The sequence below is a fragment of the Ursus arctos genome, unplaced genomic scaffold, assembly GCF_023065955.2.
Source record: "Ursus arctos isolate Adak ecotype North America unplaced genomic scaffold, UrsArc2.0 scaffold_33, whole genome shotgun sequence".
Taxonomy (NCBI): Eukaryota; Metazoa; Chordata; class Mammalia; order Carnivora; family Ursidae; genus Ursus; species Ursus arctos.
In genome coordinates, this window is record NW_026623019.1 from 27,871,802 (window position 1) to 27,896,518 (window position 24,717).

The 24,717-nt window shown below is 38.7% G+C and overlaps 1 protein-coding gene across 11 annotated transcripts in view; it reads right to left on the minus strand.

Moving 5' to 3' along the window:
- CDC14B (cell division cycle 14B) overlaps positions 1 to 24,717 on the minus strand; it is a 96,803-nt gene that overhangs the window by 41,740 nt on the left and 30,346 nt on the right. For 6 of the 11 annotated variants that reach the window (XM_026518686.4, XM_026518680.4, XM_057305626.1 and 3 more), the window contains exons 2-4: positions 9,855 to 9,945; positions 9,234 to 9,309; positions 6,854 to 6,946 (exon numbers count right to left, since the gene is read on the minus strand). In XM_026518686.4, coding sequence (XP_026374471.1) covers positions 6,854 to 6,946; positions 9,234 to 9,309; positions 9,855 to 9,945 — 260 coding nt within the window. Of the gene's footprint in view, positions 1 to 6,853; positions 6,947 to 9,233; positions 9,310 to 9,854; positions 9,946 to 10,865; positions 11,249 to 11,297; positions 11,813 to 24,717 lie in introns of those variants that run through there. The other 5 variants (XM_048218381.2, XM_026518684.4, XM_057305625.1 and 2 more) reach the window with 5 other exon arrangements.

Here is a 24,717-nt window from a genome sequence, read left to right on the forward strand (position 1 = left end):
ATTTGCCTTGCCTGTCACAGATACCCAGATGTCTGTCCGGGGATGAGTACTTACAAAGACTTGGGCCGTCCCACCTGATTTTATCTACTCTAGTCTTTGCTGTCCCATCTAGACTGCTGTTTGCTGAACCGGATTCTTACCTACTGCTTTCAGATCCTCTCCTCTCTGCTCCCTTTGGCTTAAGTTCTCATTTGATCCTTTCACCCTGCAGCCACCTTAACCTAACACTGACTATTCTAGGTCCAAAATAATTAAATCCTTAAGGAAAAGTAGACCACAGGTTCAAAAGACCATCATTAAATAACAAATGAAGTCCCTGAGCTCTTAGCATGACTGTTGAAGTAATCTCAAATTCAACACAATTTAGGATTCTACTCACAGACTGCTGAATTAATAAAATCCTAGAACTTAATTAGTATCATAATTTTCAACGGAAATGTTTACAAGGTAAGCCATTCTAAAGGTTATAAAAATTGCTTAGAATTAAAAAATACTACTACAGAGTGGTAAATTTTGAACAGGGAATCTATATGTTAGCACAATTAGCTCTCCCAAAGTAATCTATTAAACATTAAAGGAAAGCAAATTTGCAATCTATATACCCAGAGTCTCTGTGCGTCATTTACTTTATACACAGAACACTTTAACCACAAAAAAATGTTAGAAACGATGGTTAATTTCCCAGGCTAGCCCTCAAAAGTACATTTACCTATGGAAGAGCTGAATACTATATATCTGCAAAAAAATGTAACTGCTGGGGCAATAAGATATAAACAAAGTTGATAACCAAGAAGATAAAATGGGAACTGTCTTGTTTTTTAATATAAAAAGTAGATTTAAGTTATGATAATAGTGGAAAGAAGCAGGAAAAAGAAAGAAAAAGACATACAGTGAATGCTTAATTTGTGGCAGATACTCTACATAAATTGAAAATAAAAGCAGCTCAGTGGCCTCTTCCAAAAAATTTGTTTTGCAACTAGAAATTAAAGTTTATACTTACTAGTATAATAATACCCACCACTTCCGCTACAAAGTATACATATAAAAAATTAAACAGTAAGAGAGAGATAAAGTGACAATTATTTCTTAAATGATTATATAGAGTAATTGTGTTTTAAAGAACCTCTGTTCACTAAAATATTAATAAATTTAACAGTTAATGCTTCATTTTTTAAGTATCTTGATTTAAAAGCCTAGTTGTGAGTTCAGCTATTTTTTTGTTGTTGGTTAAAAAAACCCTTTATGGGGGCGCCTGGGTGGCACAACGGTTAAGCGTCTGCCTTCGGCTCAGGGCGTGATCCTGGCGTTATGGGATCGAGCCCCACATCAGGCTCCTCTGCTATGAGCCTGCTTCTTCCTCTCCCACTCCCCCTGCTTGTGTTCCCTCTCTCGCTGGCTGTCTCTGTCTCTGTCTCTGTCGAATAGATAAATAAAATCTTTTAAAAAAAAAAACCTTTATGGAAGTATAATTTACAATCAATAAAAACATCTTAAATGTACAGGTCAATGCATTTCAACAACTGTCCACAGCTGTATAACCATGTCACAATCCAGGTGTCCATCATCCCAAAAGGTTCTCTTGTACATCTTCCCAGTTAATCCCAAATATCTCCCTCCTCCCCATTAAGTCTGAGGCAACCAATGATATGCTTTCTGTCACTGTGGAACAGACATCTTTCCAAGAGCTTCATATAAATAAAATCATGTACAGCTGTTTCAATCCCTGATGTTAATGGGTGCTGTAACTTAAAAGGATACTTTACTGTGGTAAGTAAATGCAAATGCAGGAATGACTACACTCATTTTCTTCATCCCATCCAGCAATGATGGACATTTCGTTAGTCAATTCCCAGCATCCCAAATGCCAATCAGATGTTGTTAAAAAAAACTAAAGGGGAAAGTGCTGCACATTTTAAAAATGTTTAGCAAGTAAGTTTAAAATCCACTGAAACTTTATTCAGATGATTTTAAAGTGGGTTATAACATTTTGTTTTGTGGCTATTAATATAACACTTAACTTTGACAACTACGTCCTTAAAGGGAAAAGACCATTCTGCCTTTCCAGTAGGAAACTGGTTTCAGGATAACCAAATTGGTTTCAGCCTCAACTGGAAGGGGGGAAGCTCAATTCCCATAAAAGAAAGCCAACTAATAAATGAAGGATGAATAAAATAATTAGAAATTATGGTTCTACTGAAACCGTAATGTAATCACTGAATGAGGCAAGTACTATTAATTGTTTAAAACACCAGACGCATGGTTGATGGGGAACCGAACATACAAACAGTTCCAAGATAACAGCACATGGAATCCATTAAGTCATAAAGGAGAAACCATGCATTGAGGAATTTGATGTTAGCACCGAATCCAGGGGTCATTTTTGGCATCCTTAATGCCTTAATGGAAATATAGGTATTACATGTTTTCTGATACGATGCAACATATACTGCTAATGCAGGAACCTATAGATTTAACTTCCGCTCATGAGACATACAGAGAATGGAGAAACAAGTTAAAAAATATCACAAGGAAGAAACCAGAGAAATTCAAAAGGTGGAACACCCCATAAGAGGTCTGGCCTCTTCCATAAATCAGTATTAGCAAAAAGGGACCATGCATGTGTGAGAGAGATTAAGGGCACGACAATCACACAATGTATGGTCCTGGATGAGCTTTTGCTTTGGACATTCTGGATCAACAGAGGGAATGCGAATATAATCCAGGAGTCTGATATAATGGAGTACGTACTAAAATGGAGGAATGGGCCACTGACTGAAAAACACAGGTGATAAAACTGTCCTGGTGAACATAAAACATATGGTATATTACACACACACATGTACATGTCCTGCTTTTACAAATACAAAAGGGGGTTCTTTTTAAGGAAAGTCTTCTAAATTTCTCAAGGGTATAAATATGGGTTCTGACATGACATTTTTTACAACAAAATAACAAAACAAAATTTCAAACTTTTATTTTCAAAATACTCTCTTCACTATCATGAATTTGTTTTGAAAGGCACTTGCTTTTCCACCGAAAACTTCACCTTTACTTCCAATGACAGGTTAAATACCACCCCCCCCCAAATCTGGCTAGGTAATAACCACTGACGTATCACGACAGGGTAAACTTACCACTTCATAAAATGATGTGACGCACTTACCTTTTTGTGAAAAGAAAAACTCCTATATTCTTCAACTCTTCCACGATGAGGGAGGAGTACAGAAGATTTTTACTTTCACCATAATTTGTTAACAAAGCTCCTACCATTTTAGATTGTTGGTGAAACCATTTACCAGGCCACATAAAGTGCAAGACTTGGAAACACACACATCAAAGACATGAATAGTTACGCCAATAACCTCACTTCTGCCACATGTGGCAGTTGACCACCTGACAAAAGGGACTAACAGAGCATGAGCATATCAATCCTGTTTTAATAATGGAGTATTTTGACTATTTGCAAAACCTAACCTTATCCTATGTTTTTAAGACAAAAAAAAAGAAATGGAAATACTGACACTTTATTCTCAAGCCTCCTCCACACTCCAGATTAGGTCCTTCTGAATACATGAAGATGAAGACAGCACTCCTTTCAGAGGCCCAGAGGGTAAAAGGATGGATAGAGAGTCAGTCCATTCGGAAGACTTCCTTCCTGACAGTTCTTCCTCCAGATTTTTTGTTCTAACATTACCACACCATCTTCCAGCTCAATCACTAAAAAGCATTACTATTTCCAAAATTCCTCAACAACTCCAGAAAAGCTGATCAAGGCTGCAGACCAATTTTTAGGAAACTCTCACTCTTTCTAAAAATCTTTAATCAGAGGATTCAACAGACTTCAAACAGATCAAATCCTCACCTCAAATCCATCAACCCCACACCTGATGTTTAATCTTTGAAGTGTCTATATTATATCTTGACATTTCTTTGCTATTATTTATATATTTCCTTTTCTGGGGCACCTGGGTGGCTCTGTCGGTTAAGAGTCTGCCTTTGACTCAGGTCATGATCCCAGGGTCCTGGAATTGAGCCCAGAGCCTGGAGCTGGGCTCGCTGGTCAGCGGGGAGCTGCTTCTCCCTCTCCCTTGGCACCCCTTGGCCCCCACTCATGCTCTCGCACATTCTCTAATAAATGAACAAAACCTTTAAAAATAAATAAATTTTCTTTTCTTAGAAGTTTTTCTCCTGTTTTCCCACCTAGCATCATTTCAACTCCAAGCTCCTACTTTAGCCAACCAGCCATGGCTGCAAAGACTTTTGTTACAGCCAAGAGCTATAATCCTCTCGTCAAGCTGGCTTCTAACTGAGCAGAGGTATGAGCTCAAGTGATGTTCAAATTGCTTACCTAGCACTTTCCTACCAATCAAATCAGTGCTAATCTGAGATCGTAAAATCCTGAAAGGATTTCTAACTCCAAATATGTTAAATATAGAAAAATAAACTTCTACGTGCCAAAATGCAACCATAAACAAAGTCAAAAGGCCAACACCAAACTTAGAACAAATATGACAACAAATTTTCAGTAAATATGCCAAGGGGTCATTATTTTATCGCTAGTAGTAAAAAACAACAGCAATAAGATTTTTTAAAAAGAGATTTCTTATTTATAAAATTATCAAGCACTTTGTTTTTAACAAAACTGTGGTTCCCACCATGCTCACAGCCACCCTCTCTGGGGGTTCTTCACACTGAAGTCACCATGTCTGGTTCCCCTTGCCCGCCCCTTGCCCCCCCCCGCCTCCCCCTCCTTGGGGACATCTCATCTGACCAGAGACAAATGACTGGCCCAAGAACAGCCTAGGCAGAGCTCTGTGAGTTCCATTCAGGAGCACATTCTCTTAAATGGAATGTCTTCAGCCATTTTCTCTTGGATAATGTAAAGACTTCTACTGTCACACTAAAGGGCCAAATCTCCAGGGATCCCTTTAAAATTTTACAAACCCCAAGAAGACTGGCTGCATTCCTTTTTCTGTAAAGCTGTCATGATTTATTCTAATCCATGGGGTTCCTCTCCCCAGTGAGGGGCTAAGTAAAGGGACCAAATGCCCCAGTTAAAAGAGCCAGCCCTCCATACTCTTTTTCTTAAGAACTTGCATAGGCTTCCTCTTTCCCTAAGAATTTCTGTTGCTAGGCACAATAAACACCAGGAGAGATGGGGGGGGGGGGGGGACAAAAGCACCACATCTGGGTAAGTTTAAGAAGGCAAATTTTAGTAGACCTAATCTACAACCCGTGTTTCACACATTCAGAGACGGTAAGAAAACTTAGAGCTACCCCAGAAACATCTCTTCTGGGAGCACAAGAGGGAAGCAAAAGCAAAACGGCGTTAGTCACATTTGCTAATGATTTACTGTAAACAGGGGAAAGGCAATTACGAAGTGTTGACGTGCAATTTCAGCTAGTACCACCAACTTCTAGTTTAATCACTGTATATTCCAAATTATTAAGCTATATACCGGAAAATAATTTTCAAAAGGAAGAAAGCATGACAGAGGCAAGTAGCAAGTTGGGGGAAGAAAAAACTTACCTAAAGAACTTCAACAACAATCCCCTTACAGTGGCTGGGAGCGGAAGACACAGCCACTTACTATTCTTCTCCAGTGAACAGGATAGCTAGCTTCCACACCAACAAACAAAAAGCTAAGGGGCTCTATTCCGGAGGAGCTCTCAGCCTACTCTGGAAGAACTTTTGCTAAGGTATTCCTGCAGATGAATGTACTAGGCAGTGATAAAACGTGACTCTAAAAACAAAGATCTTCCACAATGCTTATAAATAAATGAAATTTATAACTCTCGTGTAAGTACTGGTTATTCCAAAGCTTATTTTCCAATGATTCAAACAGACCTCGGGGCGCCTGGGTGGTTCAGTCAGTTAAGTGTCTGCCTTCAGCTCAGGTCATGATCCCAGGGTCCTGGGATGGAGCCCCCCAGTGGGCTCCCTGCTCGGCAGGGAGCCTGCTTCTCCCTCTGCTTCTGCCTGCTGCTCCCCCTGCTTGTGCTCGCACTAGCGCGCTCTCTCTCGGGCAAACAAATAAATAAAATCTTAAAAAAACAAAACAACACGTAAAACGAACAGACCTCTCAATGTCCTATGTAACCTACATAGTATGTAACCTTTTTTCTGCAACACTGACTCACCATGTCCTCATGCTAGATGTTTCCATGAGAATGGAGAGAATCCATAAGAATAGACCTAGGAATCACACCTTCCTTAGGAAAAAAACTGCCTATATTCAAATTATAAAGCACTCTTACCTCACACTTTGATGTTTTTCTAGAAAAAAAATCTATTATTGGTCCTGACTCCACTTTCACAACTTCACTAAATGGATCATGGGTTTATAAAAACACAGCTTTGGGGGCATTATTTTCTAACCTTAAGTGTCATAAAAGGTTTTCACAGTAGTTGTTCAATTTTCAAAAAAACAGGTTTTTAAAGAGCAGTTTTAGGTTCAGAATAGCAAAACTAAGTAAAAGGTACAGAAATCTTCCATATACTCTGTGCCCCCAAATATGCACAGCCTTCCCTGTTGGTCAAATCTTTAAAAGCAAACATGCCTTAGAAAAAGTAATTTTGGGGCGCCTGGCTCAGTCAGTTAAGTGCCTGCCTTTGAGCCCCGAGTTGGGCTCCCTGCTCAGTGGGGAGCCTGCTTCTCCCTCTCCTTCTGCCTGATGCTCTGCCTGCTTGTGCTCTCTCTCGCCCACTCTGTGTCAAATAAATAAATAAATAAATAAAAACTTAAAAAAAGAAAAAAAAAGAAAAAGTGATTTTAAAATTCCAACCGCAATTTAAAGTACCACTGTTGTATGCATTTTCACTAATATGTTAGGAAATCAGTTGAATACTTACCATATAACATCCAATAAGGAAAGCAGCATTTGCTTGTTTTCTCTGATCAGAGCCAGTAAAATGAATAATCTTCTTCCTCATCATTGTGATGGACTACATAAAGATAAACCGGTGTTAGTATTTTCTCTTTAAGTTTTCTAAAACTTCATTTTGTGATGAAGATAGATTCCAAACCTTAATGTATAAGCATTCGCCTTAGCAAGACCTTTAAAATTATTAACTCTGATATCCCAAAATACCATGTACCTTCCCATAAAAGACATGTTCTTGGATTAGGATGAAAGTACAGTTAAGGGGTAGGGAGGGAACATGAACAGATATATCCTTGGAGTATAAGCTCTGAAAGAATACATGAGATACTGGAAAAGGCAGTGGGGGGGAAGGAGACTTTTCTTTCCTTTTCCTGTTTTTGGTTTTAAATCAATTCCCAAAACCGTTATAATTAAAAGGGTATATTAAAACAGGCAAAAATAATTCGTTCTGTTAGAAATCAAGATGGTGAATGGGGTATGAGGGCCGAGTGAGGGTGTGGCAGAGATAACAGAGCAAAAGTAGGCTCTTACGTGGTGGTGATACTGTTGTTCTTGATTTGAAGACCAAGATGATTACCTACATATATTCAGTTTGTGAAAACTCACTGAACTGTGCACTCAAGATCTGTACCTATTTCTGTACGTACATTATACTTCAATAAAAAGTTAAATAAAAAGGATATGGAATTTAAAAACCAAAAATGCACATGATTATAGTTAGTACCTCCTCACCTGTATCTCACTAACGTGAGCAGAAACAGATTCAGGGAAGCATAAGGAAAAGGATATATTCAGTTCAAAAAGCACAGATTTCTTAGTTTCTGTGAGTCAATGATGAATGTGTACATATTTTCCTTTAGTTGTTTACATAGAGTAAGAGATCCAGATTGATTTAAAAAAAAAAAAAACAAAACCCAACCAGCCATAGAGAAACACAAGCATAAGACACTTTAATTCAAACTCTCAACACACTTTTGTCATAATTGAATAGGCAGTAATGTTTCCATCAGGTTGGATGGTCAACACCCTGAAAGTTGTTCTGGAAAATGATAAAAAGTTAAAAAAGGAAAAAAAAAAAAGGACCAATATGCCAATAGACTCTTGGTTGAGTCAAAGGATAAAAGGTGGAGTACAGGGAAGGAGAAAAAAAAAAAAGTCTTTCCAAAATTAAAGCAAAGAAACATAAGGGGAGGTCCTGCAGGGAGGGAATTATTTTTAGCTTCCCAGCCCTAAATGAACAAAAGACCTGCCATTAGCAACTGGAAAAAAGGAGGAGGGTGTGGACATAAATATACAAGGCCGCAAATGCTTTTATTCCTATTCAAGAGAAAAATAAAGTCCAGAAAGAAGAGTCTCCATCTCTACATAAACTTGTAGGGCAAAAATATGTAACACAAAAAAGAAAAGGCAATGCTACAACTTCCATTTTCCAGATTGGTAACTCCTTTGACAGGTGCTTCTAACATTTATAATGGGGAATTTTAGGTTTGAGGCTCAAGGGAAAAAAAAAATCTGCCTTACTCACTCATAAATTTGTAATACGATTTAATTTTTAATTGAAAATAAATTTTATTTCTTCTGTTTATTAGTATGATAGGTAATCAATTGGATAAAATTGTTTTTTAAGAACTACCTTAAATCCAATATTTTCTACTTGAGAATTTACAGTGACTAATTTGGATTGCTAGCAGTAAACACTTTTTTTTGATGTGACCGTAAAGTAGAAATTTTTTAAATAAAGGAATGGGGTCTGAGTTCAAAGTAACGGAAATACACTTTTGCAACTCTCATATACAGTCTTAAAGGTATGCTGTTTGCTCTTGCTTTCCCTGCTCCTTAATGGTATGTATAAAGGTGGGGGTGAAGGGTCACAAGTATATTACAATACCCTGGGAGATTAAAGATAGAATGGAAGTAAGATGAGCCAATATTTTTTATTAGCTTGCTAGTAGTCCGTCAAAGTAAAGGCAGAAGGAATAATGACCAAAGCAAAGGAAGTTTCTTTTGCAAGGTTTCAGTTCCATTAGATCAGACAGCAAGAGGTTTCACTTTTATTAACCAATTTCTACTTTGGCTTTTCAAGTATCTGAGCATCACCAATCCAAACCAGAACCAAATGACCCAATCAATCTTAAACCATTCAGTCAAAACTCTGGAAAGCAAACATATACACTATGACTATATAAAACGAAAATCACATGTATGTCCCAAACACCACTGCAGTGAGAAATAAGACTTTTTTTTTTTTTTAAATAAAAAAACAGAGATATGTTTTCCTTTCTTTTCCCTCCCCAGAATCAGGCTAACAATGATTGCCTAAGTCAAATCTTAAGTAAAAAAGATTTTACCTTTAATTTCTTATTTATCTTGCAACAATATCTGTAAACCATTGCCAGATTGAGTGGTCCAAAATCTGCGTAGAAGCTTTAAAAATGAAAAACAAAAACAGACGTATACATTCTAGATCCTCTAAATATAAACGCCTTTTTGGAACTACAAGATCCAACTAAGACAAGAAAGCATACACCAAATTGTCATCGGTCATACAACTTAATGATACTGTTGTACCAGTGGTAATTTAGTGGTATCCTGGTGAAGGAATGCCTAATAAAAAATAGGACAAGCGCTACAATGCTTAAATCTAGCCTCAGTAACATCTGATAAAAAAGCTGTTTTTCCACACATTTTTCCACATTTTACCTTTTATTGTAGTAGTTTACATCTCATTGTACTTTAAGCTGGTGGAATTTCAAATATAAGTTGTTAAATTTAGGAAGGTTCCTTCATTTTGATATTTTCCCTAAGGATCTACTTTATTACCAAGGATTTTACTACCAAGAAAAAAAGCATTCTACCATTATCAATCAACAGATTTGTAATTTTCCAAGGCTATTCTATTTATAAACATACCTTTAGATTCTTCAAAATAAAAAAGAGTTAGTAACAATCGTTTAAAAAGCAGTACTTACTTCTCATATTCAAGTTCATTATCTATGCTGAAATAATGTACATTTGATGAACTCTTTGGTCTGCTGTAGAGAATGGCAAAACAAAGGCGATCTGAAATGGAAAAATTGCAATGTTCCTTCCTTCAGGTTATTAAAAAACGTTTCACATATCATGATGCAACTCTTTTCAGATGAAGTCAAATTTTTATTTTTTTCCATGCATGGTAATAAGGGTGCCAATGGGTAATTTCAAAGTGTTGTGCTATTTTGGTAGGTAACAATAAATAAGCGACATTCTTAAAGGAGAAATTGTTTTAAACCATACATTTCAATAGCAATACGTAATTTTTCACATAGCAATATGGCTAGATTTCTAGAGGAACCTCTCATTACAAAACTTTGGTTCCCCTGGGCTAAGAAATTTCAGCAAACAGCAGCATGCATTTGATAGTTAGGCAGATTACTTGTGCTATGTTTCACGAGGTTTTTAAGTCATCCTAAAAAGTTATTTCAATACAAAACAGTATTTTTTTAAATAGAAGCTAAAGAACGCTATCAAAATCGCTGCAAAATTAACGTTTACTGCTATAGACCACAAACAACAAAACAAACCATGTGTTCATTCAACTTTTCTTAGGGATCATGACTTTTGTAGTTATTTTTACAATTAGACAAACTACCATTACAACAGAAGCAATGAGAGGTTTCTCCAAGATGAGTGTGAGATGAACTTGGGTTGCATAAATGCAGTTAGGCTGCTCTGAAGTTCGGCAAGAATGGTAAGGAGCAGTAATGCTCAGAGGCTCCACCCTTCCTCCTCTGCCTCACCCCAAAAAAAGTTGCCTAAAAATCCACGGTGAAGCAGTCACTTGCCATACCTACTAGTAGTAATACGTAATGCTAATAGAATACTAACACTCTGATGTAGCAAAATAAAGTACAGCCTTCAAAATAGTAAAAAACAAAGAACGCCAGCTGGCATCCCTTCCCCAAATGGTAATTTAAACAATTTTTGTCTGCAATTCAACTCACACAATCGCTGTATTTATTTCCTTGCAAACTCCTCAACTGAACTGTCTTGCAACCACAAACACTCAAACGGATGACGGAGCTTATTCCTTTCCAACCACAAACGACCTTTGATCCCCGTGCACAGAGTGACCTGGGATTTTGCTCCCTTGGGTGAGTAGGGGCAACCTCTCTACCAGCTGGGGGTGTATGGACACCGGCTTCCTAACTGCACACGTCTGGGCGGATTTGCCCCAAAGAAAGACCACGGCTGGGGACGAGGAGTCCCGAGAGGCCACCCACGCCCGTGAGACAGCATCGGCCTGGCCCCGAAGTTGAAGGGCGGCTCCTGGCCGGCAGGCGCCTCCTCGCCTCCCCCTGCACGGCCTGACGCCCCCTAAATACGGCTGTCACAGCGGCTCCCAGGACAGGCGAGCCCCGCACCACCGCACTCACCTTTGATCACCTCCGCCACCAGAGGGGTCCCTGCGCCCTCCCGGCTCATGACTCCAAGGCATCTGGAAGGCGGGGCGGAGGGAAGGACCGGGTGGCCAGGGAACAACCAGCCGCTGAAAGAGGAGGCGCCGCGACCACACCCCCAAAGTTTAAAAAAACAGAAAGTTTAAAGGGCCGCGCCCAAGCGCAGGGCACAGCGACGCCCCTCGGCCACCCACCACACGGCAGATGCGGGCCAGCCAACCCCGGAAGTTCAAAACTTCTCAAACGTCCCCAAACAGAGCGGCGACAGAGTGGGGCGCAGAAACCAGCCCCAGCCGCCCGGGCCGAGCCTCGGGCCGCCTCGGGGCCGCCGGGCGGTCATCTGCAGCGCCAGGCCGGGCCCCGCAGCGATTCTGCACTTGACGGCGGGACCTGCGGCAAAGCGCGGGGGAGGCGGGTGGCAGCCTCGTAAAAGCAAGCGGCTCCAAAAGCCATTAAAAGTACTTCTCAGAAGAGAAGGGCTCGGCGGGAACCTGCCAAGCGACGGGGGGGGGGGGGGGGGGGGGCGGCGCCCACAGCCGCGCACGCAGCTGCCCTCGCCGCCGCCGCTAGGGGGCACTGCGGCGGGAGCCAGACAGGCCGGGCGGGGGGTGGGGGGTGGAGGGGCGATCCTGGGCCGGGACTTCGTCCGCTACTGGGTCCGATCAGGTCGGGTCGGCTCCAGGCCCGCTGGGTGCCGGGCTCGCCAGAGTGCTGGCATCTCATTAAAATGGGCTCTCCGACACTGTTCAGGACTTAAAAGCAAGCCTAAAAACTGAGGCCATGTGCTCCTTTAAAGGCCTTAGATTTCACCTCAGAAAAGCACCGGGATGGCTTTAAAAAATTCAGACACAATACTAAGCATCCGTTTAAAGTATTTTCTAAATCTATGTTACTGTGTTAGTCTCAAGTGAAAAAAAATTAAGATACAGTGTGAGTATGGTCCCGATTTTGTTATATATACTGGTGCTGCTGGGGCCGTGGGTGGTTTTCGTTCCCCCCTGTTGTTTTTCCAAATTTCCTACAGAAAAGTATTGCTTTACCCATGAAAAAGCTTGCCATGACCCTCCCTTAGAGAGAAAGGCAATACAAAACAACTCTTTCCCCCAAATTACTTACAGTCTCAGTACAACATATGCATCATAGGACAGTATACACAAGAAAGTATGTATCTTTGCATCAAAAGCAAGCCTGCATACCTCCTAACCTTACTCTAAAATTTCCAGACAGATCAAAGACTTTACATGTAAAAAACAACAATGAATTATTTCTGTACTCTCCAACTGGGCCTTTCTAAATGAAACGAAACCTAAAAGCCATAAGAGAATTGACTACTAAATTGATACACATTTTAAAAATGGTTTTCATGGCAAATAAATGTAGAAAGTCAAGACATAAACTGGAAAAATATTTTTAAATTCATCTCAAGTTGATGCTGAACTTCAAAATACAAAATGCGAACGGAAACTACTAGGTGCTATTTTGCCTTCAGACTGGCAAAAATCAAAGGGGTCCGATAAGGCATCGTGTTGGTGAGTCTGTGGGGAAGCGGGCACTTTCTCTCACGTTTCCTGTGGGTAGGAGTACAAACTGGGACAACCTCCCTAAAGGGCAAGGAAGGACAATTTGGCAGAAATTTTCAAGACTGAAAACTGGCAAGACGGCTAAGATAGGGGGCGCCCTGCGTGGCTCAGTCGGTTAATTGGTGGCCTTCAGCTCAGGTCATGATCTCAGGGTCCTGGGATGGAGCCCTCCATGGGGCTCCCTGTTCAGTGGGGAGTCTGCTTCTCCCTCTCCCTCCCCCCCCTTGGATGCTCTCTCTCTCACTCAAATAAATAAATAAAATCTTAAAAAAAAGAAAAAAGATTGCCAGGATATGCTATTTAAATGCTACCATTCCTACCATTTATTTGAGTGTATGTTAAGGATACATACACATTTGTATGACCATATATGAAATCTTACATTGCAAACCTCCAGAAGGATATACAAGAAACCGATAGGAGTGGATGCCTTACAGGGGAAAACTGGGTGTTTAGACACACAGAAGGGTAAGTGAAATTTATGTCTTTTTAAAACTTTCAAATTTTGTACCATATATTACCTATTCAAAATTGTGAAGCTTTTGAAAAGTGAACTTGCAGGCTAACTGTTTTTCCAAAGCTGACTCTTCATCAAGATACACAGCATAGTAAGCACAGTACAAGGCAACCTGGAAATGTTCTTTGCACACATTTAAAAAAGAGAACTAGTTAGTAACTTTTGATTACTACCTATATATATCTCGAAATCCAGTTTCTTCTAACAAACCCAAATAAAACTCGGAATACCCAGAGGGAAGTGGGAAGAGAGTTTTATGTATCACAGGGAAGTAAAAAAAAAATCACTGATTTTTGATGTCCAATTATCCTTGTAGAATATATTCTCAATATTCTACTGCTAGAATAATATTGCAATAAACTGCTACAGAGACTAGAGTGCTATATGAGAACTATTTATTAGAAAGCTGGAGCTAGAAACAGGGATCTTTACAAAGTTTTGCTTAAAGGTTCATGATTAAACTTATAAACCTAGTGTGAACCCACGTATCTTCCACTTACTGGTTCTGTTGTCAAAAACAGAAAACTGAAGTTTTAAAGTAATAAGCCTTCTTGCCTATACATGCCTGTCCCATAATGTTGCCTCTCTTGCTTCTCTGAGTAAAATGATACAGTAGAAGGAAATGAAATCTCACCATTTTAAAATGTTAACAAAAACATTCAGCATCCTCACACCAAAGTTGTCTGTTTTGACTTGGCTTTTTGGCCTCCAGTTTGCTACTTCTTCCTTTAATAACGATGTTAAATAAATGAAAAACATTTTCCTACATGACAACTGTAGATATTTGGGGATAATTAATCAAACAGAGGGGTATGTTCTAAACCAAGTGAGAAATATATGTAGGTGTCAGGTGTCACTGATAATACGGTATAAACCACTTTTTAACAGAAAAGATTAAAAGCTCTACTTGGACAGAATAGACACAATGGACTTCCTACTATTTCTCTTTACCCTGGAACTGGACTGACTTCACAGATCCTGGCAGAGCAGCTGGAGACATGAACAGCTTCCCTACTGGATAAGGGAGCTCACCACAAGACAAGCAGAAAGGAGGATTCACATACCTATGGAACAAAAGAGAACAGGTAAAAAAAAGCAAACAAAAAAACCAAAAAACCAACAGTCTCCACCTGAGAGAGAAGGCAACAGGCATCAAGCTCTCATCTGTGTTAGTCATGCATCTTTGAAGGGAAGAAGTGACCAAGTGGAGCAGACGAAGAAATGTTCATGAAAGTACTGATTTAGAAAAAGAAAACAATGACGGTGAGCAGTTACTGAGAATTTAGTGCCAGGTATTGTATTAATAAGCTCATTACAACCTATGAGGTAGACACTACTACTGCTACCATCAGTATTTTTCAGGAAATGAAGCCTAACCTTAAAGAGACAAAGTGACTAACCTAAGCAAGGTCTCAAAACCCATCGTAAAGTAGCAGAATTAGGACAGGCTATTAGATGGAAGCCTAAGATTTTTAAAATCCCTGCCTCAGAGCTTGCCCTAATATAAAGCATGAATAATTAAAACAATATGATTTTAGCACAGCAATAGACAAATACGACCTAGGCATGTATGAAAACTTAGTATATGGGGAAAATGATATTTCAAGTCAGCAACAAAGAAGGCCTTATTCAATAAGGGGCAAATATCCACATGTATAAAAAGAAAGTGAGATTCCCATCTCACCTATTACACAGAAAAAAATACCAGATTACATAATTTTTTAAAAGATGTCAGATAACTACAAAAACATACTAAAAAGTTTTACAATTTAAATGGGGAATTTTGGGGGTGCCTGGGCTGCTCAGTTCGCTAAGTGTCTGCCTTCAGCTCAGGTCATGATCCCAGGGTCGTCCTGGGATCCAGCCCTGTGTCGGGCTCCTTGCTCAGGAAGGGAGCCTGCTTCTCCCTCTCCCTCTGCCTGCTGCTCCCCCTGCTTGTGCTCTCCCTCTCTCTCCTTCTCTCTCTGTCAACTAAAATAAGTAAATGAATAAATAATTTTTTTTTAAATGGAGATTTTTTAAACACGACACAAAAACTCAAGTCATAGAGGTAAAAAACAGAAACTTAAGGGAAAATATATAATAAAGGGTTAATAACCAGAACAGATAAAAAGTAACTACAAAGCAACAGAATAACGCAATAGAAAATAAAACTCTCTGAAGGCCATAAACAGCCAATTCAGAAAAGCAATACAAACGGTCAATAGCATATGAAAAGAAAATCTTCCCAGTGGCTCATCATTAAAAAAAAAAAAAAAATCCATCATCATGAACAGATTACAGAAGAAAGCCCCATGATTATCTCATTTAATACAGAAAAAGGATCATTAAAATGAACTCAGTTCCAATTAAGTCTTTGTATAAAGAGCCTAAAGGAGAACTTTCTTAACCTGATAAAGATTATCTTCCAAATACCTCTAGCAAATATCGTACTTCATGATTTAATTTGTAAGCATCTCCCTGAAATCAAAAACAAGACAACAGCTCCACCATTACAATAACTGGAAGTTCTGGCTGATGCCAAGAAAAGAAAAAGAAATGAGAGAGTAGAGTTGGAAAGTAACCACTTGTCCTTACTGACAATGATTATCTTCCTAAAAAATACAAGAGAATCTGTAGACAAACTATTAAATAACCTAATAAACTTTTGCAAAGCTTCTAGATATAAAAACCAAGAGTTTTTCTATATATTTGTAATAACCAATTATGAAATGTAATAGAGAAAAATGTGCATATCCTTTATGAATATATGGGAAGACAAAGCAGGTTTATGATTGGGAAGATTCACTATCAAAAGATGGTGATTACCCTCAAACTAAAGGCAATTCTTACTAAAATCTCCGTAGAGCTTTTGGTGGAATCTGACAAGCTGATCCTAAAATTAATTTAGAAGATCAGAGGGCCAAGAAGAACTAAGACCACTTTGAAAATGAAAAGGAAAGTGGGGATGCCTGGGTGGCTCAGTTGGTTAAGCGTCTGCAAGCTTCTGCCTTTGGCTCAGGTCACGGGGACTGGGCTCCTTGCTCAGCGGGGAGCCTGCTTCTCCCTCTGCCTGCCGCTCCCCCTGCTTGTGCGCACGCTCACGCTAGCTCTCTCGTGCTCTTTCTCTCTCTGGCAAATAAATAAAACCTTTAAAAAAAGAAAGAGAAAGAAAGAAAGGAAGGAAGGAAGGAAGGAAGGAAGGAAGGAAGGAAGGAAGGAAGGAAGGAAGGAAGGAAGAAAGAAAGGAAAGAAAGAAAGAAAGAAAGAAAGAAAGAAAGAAAGAAAGAAAGAAAGAAAAGGAAAGGGGCCCTTGCCCTACCACATAGTAAAACTTAGAATACTATCTGGCACAGATCAAATAGACAAAAGGTAAAGACGAGAGCCCAGAAAGAGGCCACATATACACGGAAACTTCGCATATGGCAGAGATGGAATTACAGATCAGTAGGAAAATTAAGAATACTCAATACACGGTATGGGGATAATTGGTAGTGCATATTGTCAGGAATGGCAGGAGGGAAGACAATTTGATTTCACATCATATGCCACCTGTCCCCAAAGAAGAAAAAAATCTCAGGTGGATTAAAATCCTAGATATGAGAAGAAAGCTTTGAAAGTTTTAGAATAATAGAAAAATAACAGCAAAGGGATGAATTTTTTTTAAGACAAGACACAAAAGGTACCAACTATAAAGCAAAAGTTTAAGAAATTTGGTCACATGAAGATTTGATGCTTCAGTTCAATACAAGACCCCATAAGCAAAATTTTAAAAGAGAATTCACACACTAGGAGAAGATAGGTACAATGCATAAAAGCAAAAGAGGATTAGTATCAGAATTTACAAACAAATATAAGTCAAAAAGAAAAAAAGCTAATACCCCAATAAATATATGGGCAGAAGATGGGAATAAGAAATTCACAAAAGAAGAAACATAACTGTCCTTTCTCGCTCTTCTTTTTAGGGCCTATGAATATGAGGATGGTTTTGGTCTATGCTATGCCTTGTGATGAACTGAGTTTATTGCTCAGGGAAAGCTATGGCAACAACCAACCCTGAAATCTTAATGATTTAGTTCACTACAACAGAGGCTTATTTCCTGTTGGTGCTACTAGTCCATCATTGGTAAGGGGGTGGAGGAGGTTCTATTCTACAGTCATCCGAGGATCCAGGATGATAGAGGCTCCATCAGTTAGCAGATACACCGTCTGGAATTTATCCTTGTGGCTGGTTGTCCAATTAGCCAGTGACTGCTTGCACAGGTAATTCCAGCTGCCTGCAGATCTAAATGCACAGAGATATAAACCAAGTCCCATAATTTTATCAGTAATAATGCCTACATTTTAATCTTTATCTGTTTAACTCCTGTGTTCCTCTATCAATTGGTCTGGAACTAAGATAGGGAAAAGAGTAATCTTATCTGAAGAGATCCAAACATCTTCCCCCAATGTTACATTAGTCTCCACACTCACCTATATTTCTGAAATATTTTATAAATGAATTTTTTAAAAAGGAAGCCATTAGAAGAACTACAAAGCCAAAGGTTTTCACACCTTCCAAATCATTAGAGCAAGAGAAAATGAAACTTCTAAGAAAATGTGATCAAGGCACCTAACAGCTAGGAAGAACACGGCAAACAGAAAACAGAACGAGATGGTAAGAATAAATCCAAATGTATTAATAATAATAAAGTGCAAAATACTTAAATTCATCTTTAAGATTTTCAAATTGAGTTTAAAAGTATATACTGTTTTATAAAGACTACTAAAACAAAGCCTGTAGGGATTTCATTTAAATGAAAAGATAGAGTATGGTACCCCATCTTATTATACTTTATTGCACTTCACGGATACCATGAGTTTTGCAAATTGAAGGTTTGTGGCAACACTGCATTGAGCAATCTCTTGGTGCCATTTTTTCCAACAGCATTTGCTCACTTTGTGTCTGTGTGTCACATTTTGGTAATTCTTAAATTATATCAAACATTTTCATTATTATTATATATGTTATGGTGATCTGTGATCTTTGATGTTACTATTGTAATTGTTTTGGGATGCCACAAACCACATCCATATAAGGTGGTGAACTTGATCGATAAATGTGTGCATTCTGTCTACTCCACCAACTAGTCATTTCCCCATCTCTCTTTCCCCTCCTCAAGCCTCCCTATTGCCAATTAATAACCCTAATGGCCTCTAAGTGTTCAAGTGAAGGAAGAATTACACATCCTTCGCTTTAAATCCAAAGGCAGAAATTACTAAGCTTGGTAAGGAAGGCATGTCAAAAGCCAAGACAGGCTGAAAGCTAGGCCTCTCGCACCAACAAGCAGAGTTGTGAATACAAAGAAAAAGTTCTTGAACTCACAGCAAAAAGCAATAAGAAGATGAAGATGTTTCATGATTAAAGATATAATCTACCAAGAGATTACAACAATCACACATCTTGCGACAACAGATTTAAAATCCATAAAGCAAAACTAGTGAAAATAGGAGAAATTAATAAATCTATAATCATAAAACACTAACATACCTTCAAAAAATAAAGAATTAGAAGTTCGATCTAGTAAATACAGAATACCGTTTTCAACAGAGAACATAAACTTTGCAAATAGGATATGCACTTAAGTCATCATGTACTAAGGTCACAAGGAAATCATAAGAACTTCCAGAAAGCAGAAACCATACATACAGACCATACAATGACCAAAACACAATGTTTGAAACTTACTGATGAAAGGATAACACAGAAAATCTATTTCTAAATAACGTGCAACATAGAGAAATTAAAACAGAATTCGACACAATTATTTAAAATTAATGTCAATAAGAATAATTCATATTAAAATCTGTAGAATATGGTTAAAAAAAAATCTGAAGAGAATGATCTGCCTACAAAATGTCTCCCTGTCACATGACTCACAAAAAAATAAACCGTATCTGATTTAAAAGCTGAACACAGTAGTTCTGATTCTCTACATCCCAGGCTACGGTAGGACTGGATATCCTGACTCCCTTATGGCTAAATGAACAGAGGTGAGATACATATCGCTTCCAGGCCGCCCCATTAAATTGATAGTACAAAACGCTGCAGAATTTTCTTTCCCTCTGACCAGCAGCATTCAAGATTATAGCCATAATACAAACCATTTTAGAAAACTGGTGGTGTCCAGGGGTGCCTGGGTGGCTCAGCCGGTTGGGTGTCCAACTCTTGGTTTCAGCTCAGTCGTGGTCTTGGGACCGAGGGATGAGCCCTGCCTCAGGCTCTGCACTTGTCAGGGAGTCTGCTTGGGATTCTTTCCCTCTCCCCCCCACCACCCCTCACAAATAAATAAATAAATCTTAAAAAAAAAAAAAAGAAAGATGGGGTGCCTGGGTGGCTCAGTCAGTTAAACCTCCAACTCTTGATTTCTGCCCAGGTTAGACCTCAGGGTTGTGAGATCAAGCCCTGCATCTGGCTCCGTGCTCAGCAGGGAGTCTCACTGAGATTCTTTCCCTCTGCCCTCCCCCACCCACTGCTCTCTCTCTCTCTAAAATACATAAATCTTTTTTTAAAAAAAAGAAAACTGGCAGTGTCCATAAAAAATGAACATCACACATTTTATGATTTAGTAATTCCACTTCTAGATATACATACATACACAACAAAATACATACATATTCACTAAGATACAGAGGTTCACAGAATCATTTGAAAATAATGACTGAAAACAAACCAATGTTCAGAAACAGCAGACTGAAACACTGTGATACTTGCTTACAATGGCATATTAAATAACAATAAGAATGAATGAACTGTAACCATGCACAATTATCACAGATGACCCTCACAAACATATTGTTTAGTGAAAGTAGCCAGATACAAAGGAGTACATACAATATGATTCCATTCCTAGAGATTTTAAAACAAGACAAATCTTTGACAATAAAAATTAGGATTCTCCTTGCAAGAACTAGTGGTTAGGAAAGGCCACATAGGTGTAGTTTCTGGGGTATGGTGATGTTCTGTTTCTCAGTCTGTGTGCTAGTTATTTACCCATCATGTACACAAGCTGTCCATCAAGTTGTTCCTTAAGGGCACATTTCTGTGTATTACTCTTACATATTTTAAATATGTGTATATTATTAAAATAAATAAGAGTTCACTTATGTCAAACTCAATAAAAAGTTATGTATGTACTAGCTGTGCTCCACCAGCCTGGGTCACAAGAGTAAGGAGACTCAGAACAGGTCTTACCTAATCAGTGATAGGTATGTGTCATGATCACAAAATAAACCTTTGCTTGTTACATTCCACTAAGATTTTGGAGTAGTAATCACAACATAATCTAGCCTATCCTGATACTTATCTTCAAATGTTTAAGAAAAGTCTTAAACTAAAACACAAAATGCAAAAGCTATAAAGTGAAAGGATTTGATAAATTTACAAAAGATACCATAACGGTATTTTTTAGAAATTGGGTAGGGGGAGAGAAGAATACTGTAGCCAACCTGAAAAAACTCTCAACAAAAGTAAGTATATAATAGATTATAACCCCATGTATAAAGTAAATATGTATGAATGCTGATACAAATAGTGATTAAATAAATGGAGGAGATAAACCTTCCTTACGGAAGAATTCCAAATAAAGGTGGCTACTTCCCTCCAAGAGGTGGAGCTTAACCACTCCTCCTCTTTGTGTGAACTAAGTGACGTGCTTCTAAAGAATACACTATGGAAGGGGAAAAATGGCAACTTTACAGAGGAGAAATCTGGCCAACACTACTTTAACCCAAGTGGTCATGATTAACCAGCGTTGTCAGGTGGATTTCATGTAGCCCCTGATAGGATAAGAAGGGCAATTTGCTGTGGCATTCATTCCAAAAGCCAGTATAGTCATTAGAAAATATCAAACACAACTTAAGAACATTCTATAATATGCCTATATTCTATAGAACATTCTATAATATGACCAATACTCCCCAAAACTGTCAAGGAAACTGTCAAAGACCTTAGATGACTAAGAAGATGACACCAAAAACAATATAGTATCTTAGAATGAATCCTGAAATAGAAAAAGGTCATTAATGGAAAAACCGGATATCTGAAAAAAGTCTAGAGTATACTTAATAGCAACATACCAATGTTGGTGTCTTAACGGACCACAGTACTTCGAGATGCTGTAGAGATTCAACTTTGTCCCCCTAAAATATATATCTTGAAGCCTTAACCCCCAGGAGGACTATATTGGAGATAGGGCCTTTAAGAAGGTCATAAAGATGGGGCCCTAGAGCAAGAGAACTAAAGTCTTTATAAGAACTGGAAGAGGGGCGCCTGGGGTGGCTCAGTTGGTTAAGCGTCTGACTCTTGGTTTCAGCTCAGGTCATAATCTCAGGGTCGTGAGATTGAGCCCCACATTGGGTTCTGTGCTCAGCACAGAGTCTGCTATCCCTCTCCCTCTGCTCCTCTCCCTGCTCGCTCTCTAATAAAAAAGAAAGAAAGAAAGAAAAAGAAGAAAAGAAAAAAAGAAGTAGAAGAGATACCAGAGATCTTTCTCTCTGTGCCCACACGGAATAAAGGCCATGTGAGGTCACAGCAAGCCTGGAAGAAAGGCTTCACCAAAACCAACCCTGGTGGCACCTTAATCTTGGGACTTCCAACATCCAGAACCATAAAAAAAGATACACTGTTGTTGTTTAAACCACCCAGTCTGTGTATTTATCTTGGCAGCCTGAGGTGACTAATGCAGAGGGTAAAGTTGGAGGAAACTGAAACTAGTGAAGACTATACAGGAATTCTCTGTACTATCTTTGCAACATTTCTATAAATCTAAAAAGTTACTTAAAAAAAAAGCAACTGACTGGAAGAAAATATCTGCGACTGATGTAACAAAAAATATATATATAATAAATATTAAAAACGCCTGTGAAATACCTTAAAACTGCAAACGGTCCAACAGAAACCAGAGTCAAATATAAAAAGGCAAGTTAGAAAAGTAAACACAAATGACAAAAAACCATGTGAGATGTTTAACCTAATTTAAAAAATTATAAAACTGTAATTCTGTTTCATACCATCAAATTGGAAAAAATATTTTAAATACTGATAGCAAATACGGAAAGTTTGTGGGGAAGTTGCTACTTGTATACAAAGAAGGCATTCTGGAGACGTGTCTGGCAGTGTCTGTTACGCATGTATTCCTTGACCCAGCTGGTCCCCCTTCTTGATGTCTACCTCATAGAAATGCTGGCGTAAGAGCACTAAGAAGCATTTGTGAAGATGTTTACTTATGCACTGTCTGCAGTAAAACTAAATGGAAATAACAACTGTTATCAATAGCGGAATAATTACATAAAGTAAAATTAAGTCATATCGTGACTTAAAATTAATGAGGCAGAGCTCTACGAAATCTCTCCACAAGTGCTACAAAGATAAATCGTTTTTTAAAAAAACTAGACGAACAACAGATACATGTAAAAACAGTGAAACAAAGCAGTATCTCTAAAGGCAAATTTATACATATGAAAACAAACAGAAAAGCAACTGGGATTGGGGGGCGGGGAAAGAAACATTTATTTTATTGGTATTAGTTAGGTCTTTAAGAACATCTTAAAATTAAGTCTTTTTTACTTAGTTTATATGTAATTGAAAATAGTCCTCTGGGGAGTAAGGAAGGGGGGGGGAACCTCTCATCATTTTTCCAGATCATCTCCCTTTCAACCTGGGTGGCCTAATTCCCTGTTAATAAGTGCCGTGAAACAACAGCTATTTTCAGCCAGGACAAGATCTACTGTCCCAGGGCTGACATCAGTTTAAATAAAGCATTAGTAACTAGCACTCTTAACTGGAAGAATGAGTTAGTAACTCCTGCCAGCTGCCTTTCACCATCCTTCTTTATCTTAGTCTATCCTTCATCCCTGGGCTAGAGATTCAAAATTGTTTGACTCTTAATGCACTTTATGGGGAGCTACTAAGGGGTGGCAAAGATAAGAGAGCTCTATCAAGCTCTTTGGTCTTCTCTTTAAAACAGAGGCTCTGAAATTTAAATCACTGGGGAGCCGGGGTGGGGAGTAGGTGAGGGAAATCTCTCGAGCCCTCTGTCTCACATGCTCTCTGGCTATGTGACAAAAAGCAAACTTAATAGTTCTAGACTCTAGTTTTCTTTGTCTTTGAATGTCGTAAAATTACTCTTATCTGAGACTTCTAATATATTTACTAAATTTATCAGAAGGTAGAGTGCATGTATAATAATTAATAGAATAAAAGATTAATTCTTCTCTTCTTGTTTTATATAATGGCACTGGGTTATCGTTAAATTTGCTTTCAAACTGCTTAGACGGGTCAAAATGTATACAGTTTGGTTTAAGCTACACTGTGGGACAAAACAGTTGATCTAGGGGCAACTGCTCTTATCAGAAACTCACACTCCAAAGATGGACAGCTTTGAAGCAGGAAAATCACATTCCAGAGATGATACAGCTTTTCTATTATCCGTATATCTGGAGAATTTATAATTAAAATATGCAATGCCAAGTGGTTTTTATTGGTAAAATGAGTAGCCTGCTAATCAAAATAACAGTTGTTAGAAAGGGCTGTCATTGGTGAAATTAATGGCTGTCCATGTATGCAGGTTGTAAAATCTGTCTATAAAATATTTTAGACAAATGGGGCGCCTGGGTAGCTCCATCGATTAAGTGTCTGACTCTTGGTTTCAGCGCAGGTCATGATTTTGGGGTTGTGGGATCCAGCCCCACATAGAGCCCCACGGAGTCTGCTTGTCCCTCTTCCCTCTGCTCCTCCCCTGGCTAGGCTAGCGCTGTATCTCTAAAATAAATAAATAAAATCTTTTAAAAAATATATTTTAGACAAACATTTTATAAGAATCTAATGTGACTCTTATTTAGGGATAGTGTTTAAGACCACATGTCTAATGTGGCCTGTGTCCAGCTACTGCTGGAGGACTGCTGGTTGGCTAGTGCCAACTATAAGGCTAACAGAATCCTGTACCTGGAATACTGTCATATCTGCCTCAAGTGAATCTGTCACGAAAGCAGGGGTCAGAATATCTAAAAGCCCGTAAGAAAGGGTGTATCATGACTTATGCCTGCTTGCTAAGAATATTTAATAAACGTTGTGTACAATTGTTTTCATCTGAGACTAGCTTTCATTATAACCCTGTTTACCTCAAGTTTTCCTGCAGTTACTGTTATCTATCAAAAAGTTCTAAGAGCTGTGCATGACCACACTGGCTCAGGTCAGTTTCCATCAGTCCAATACAAAAGTTAAATTAGATCTGGCATCACTAACATGTCCTAAAACATTTGGATCATCATGGTCATGGAA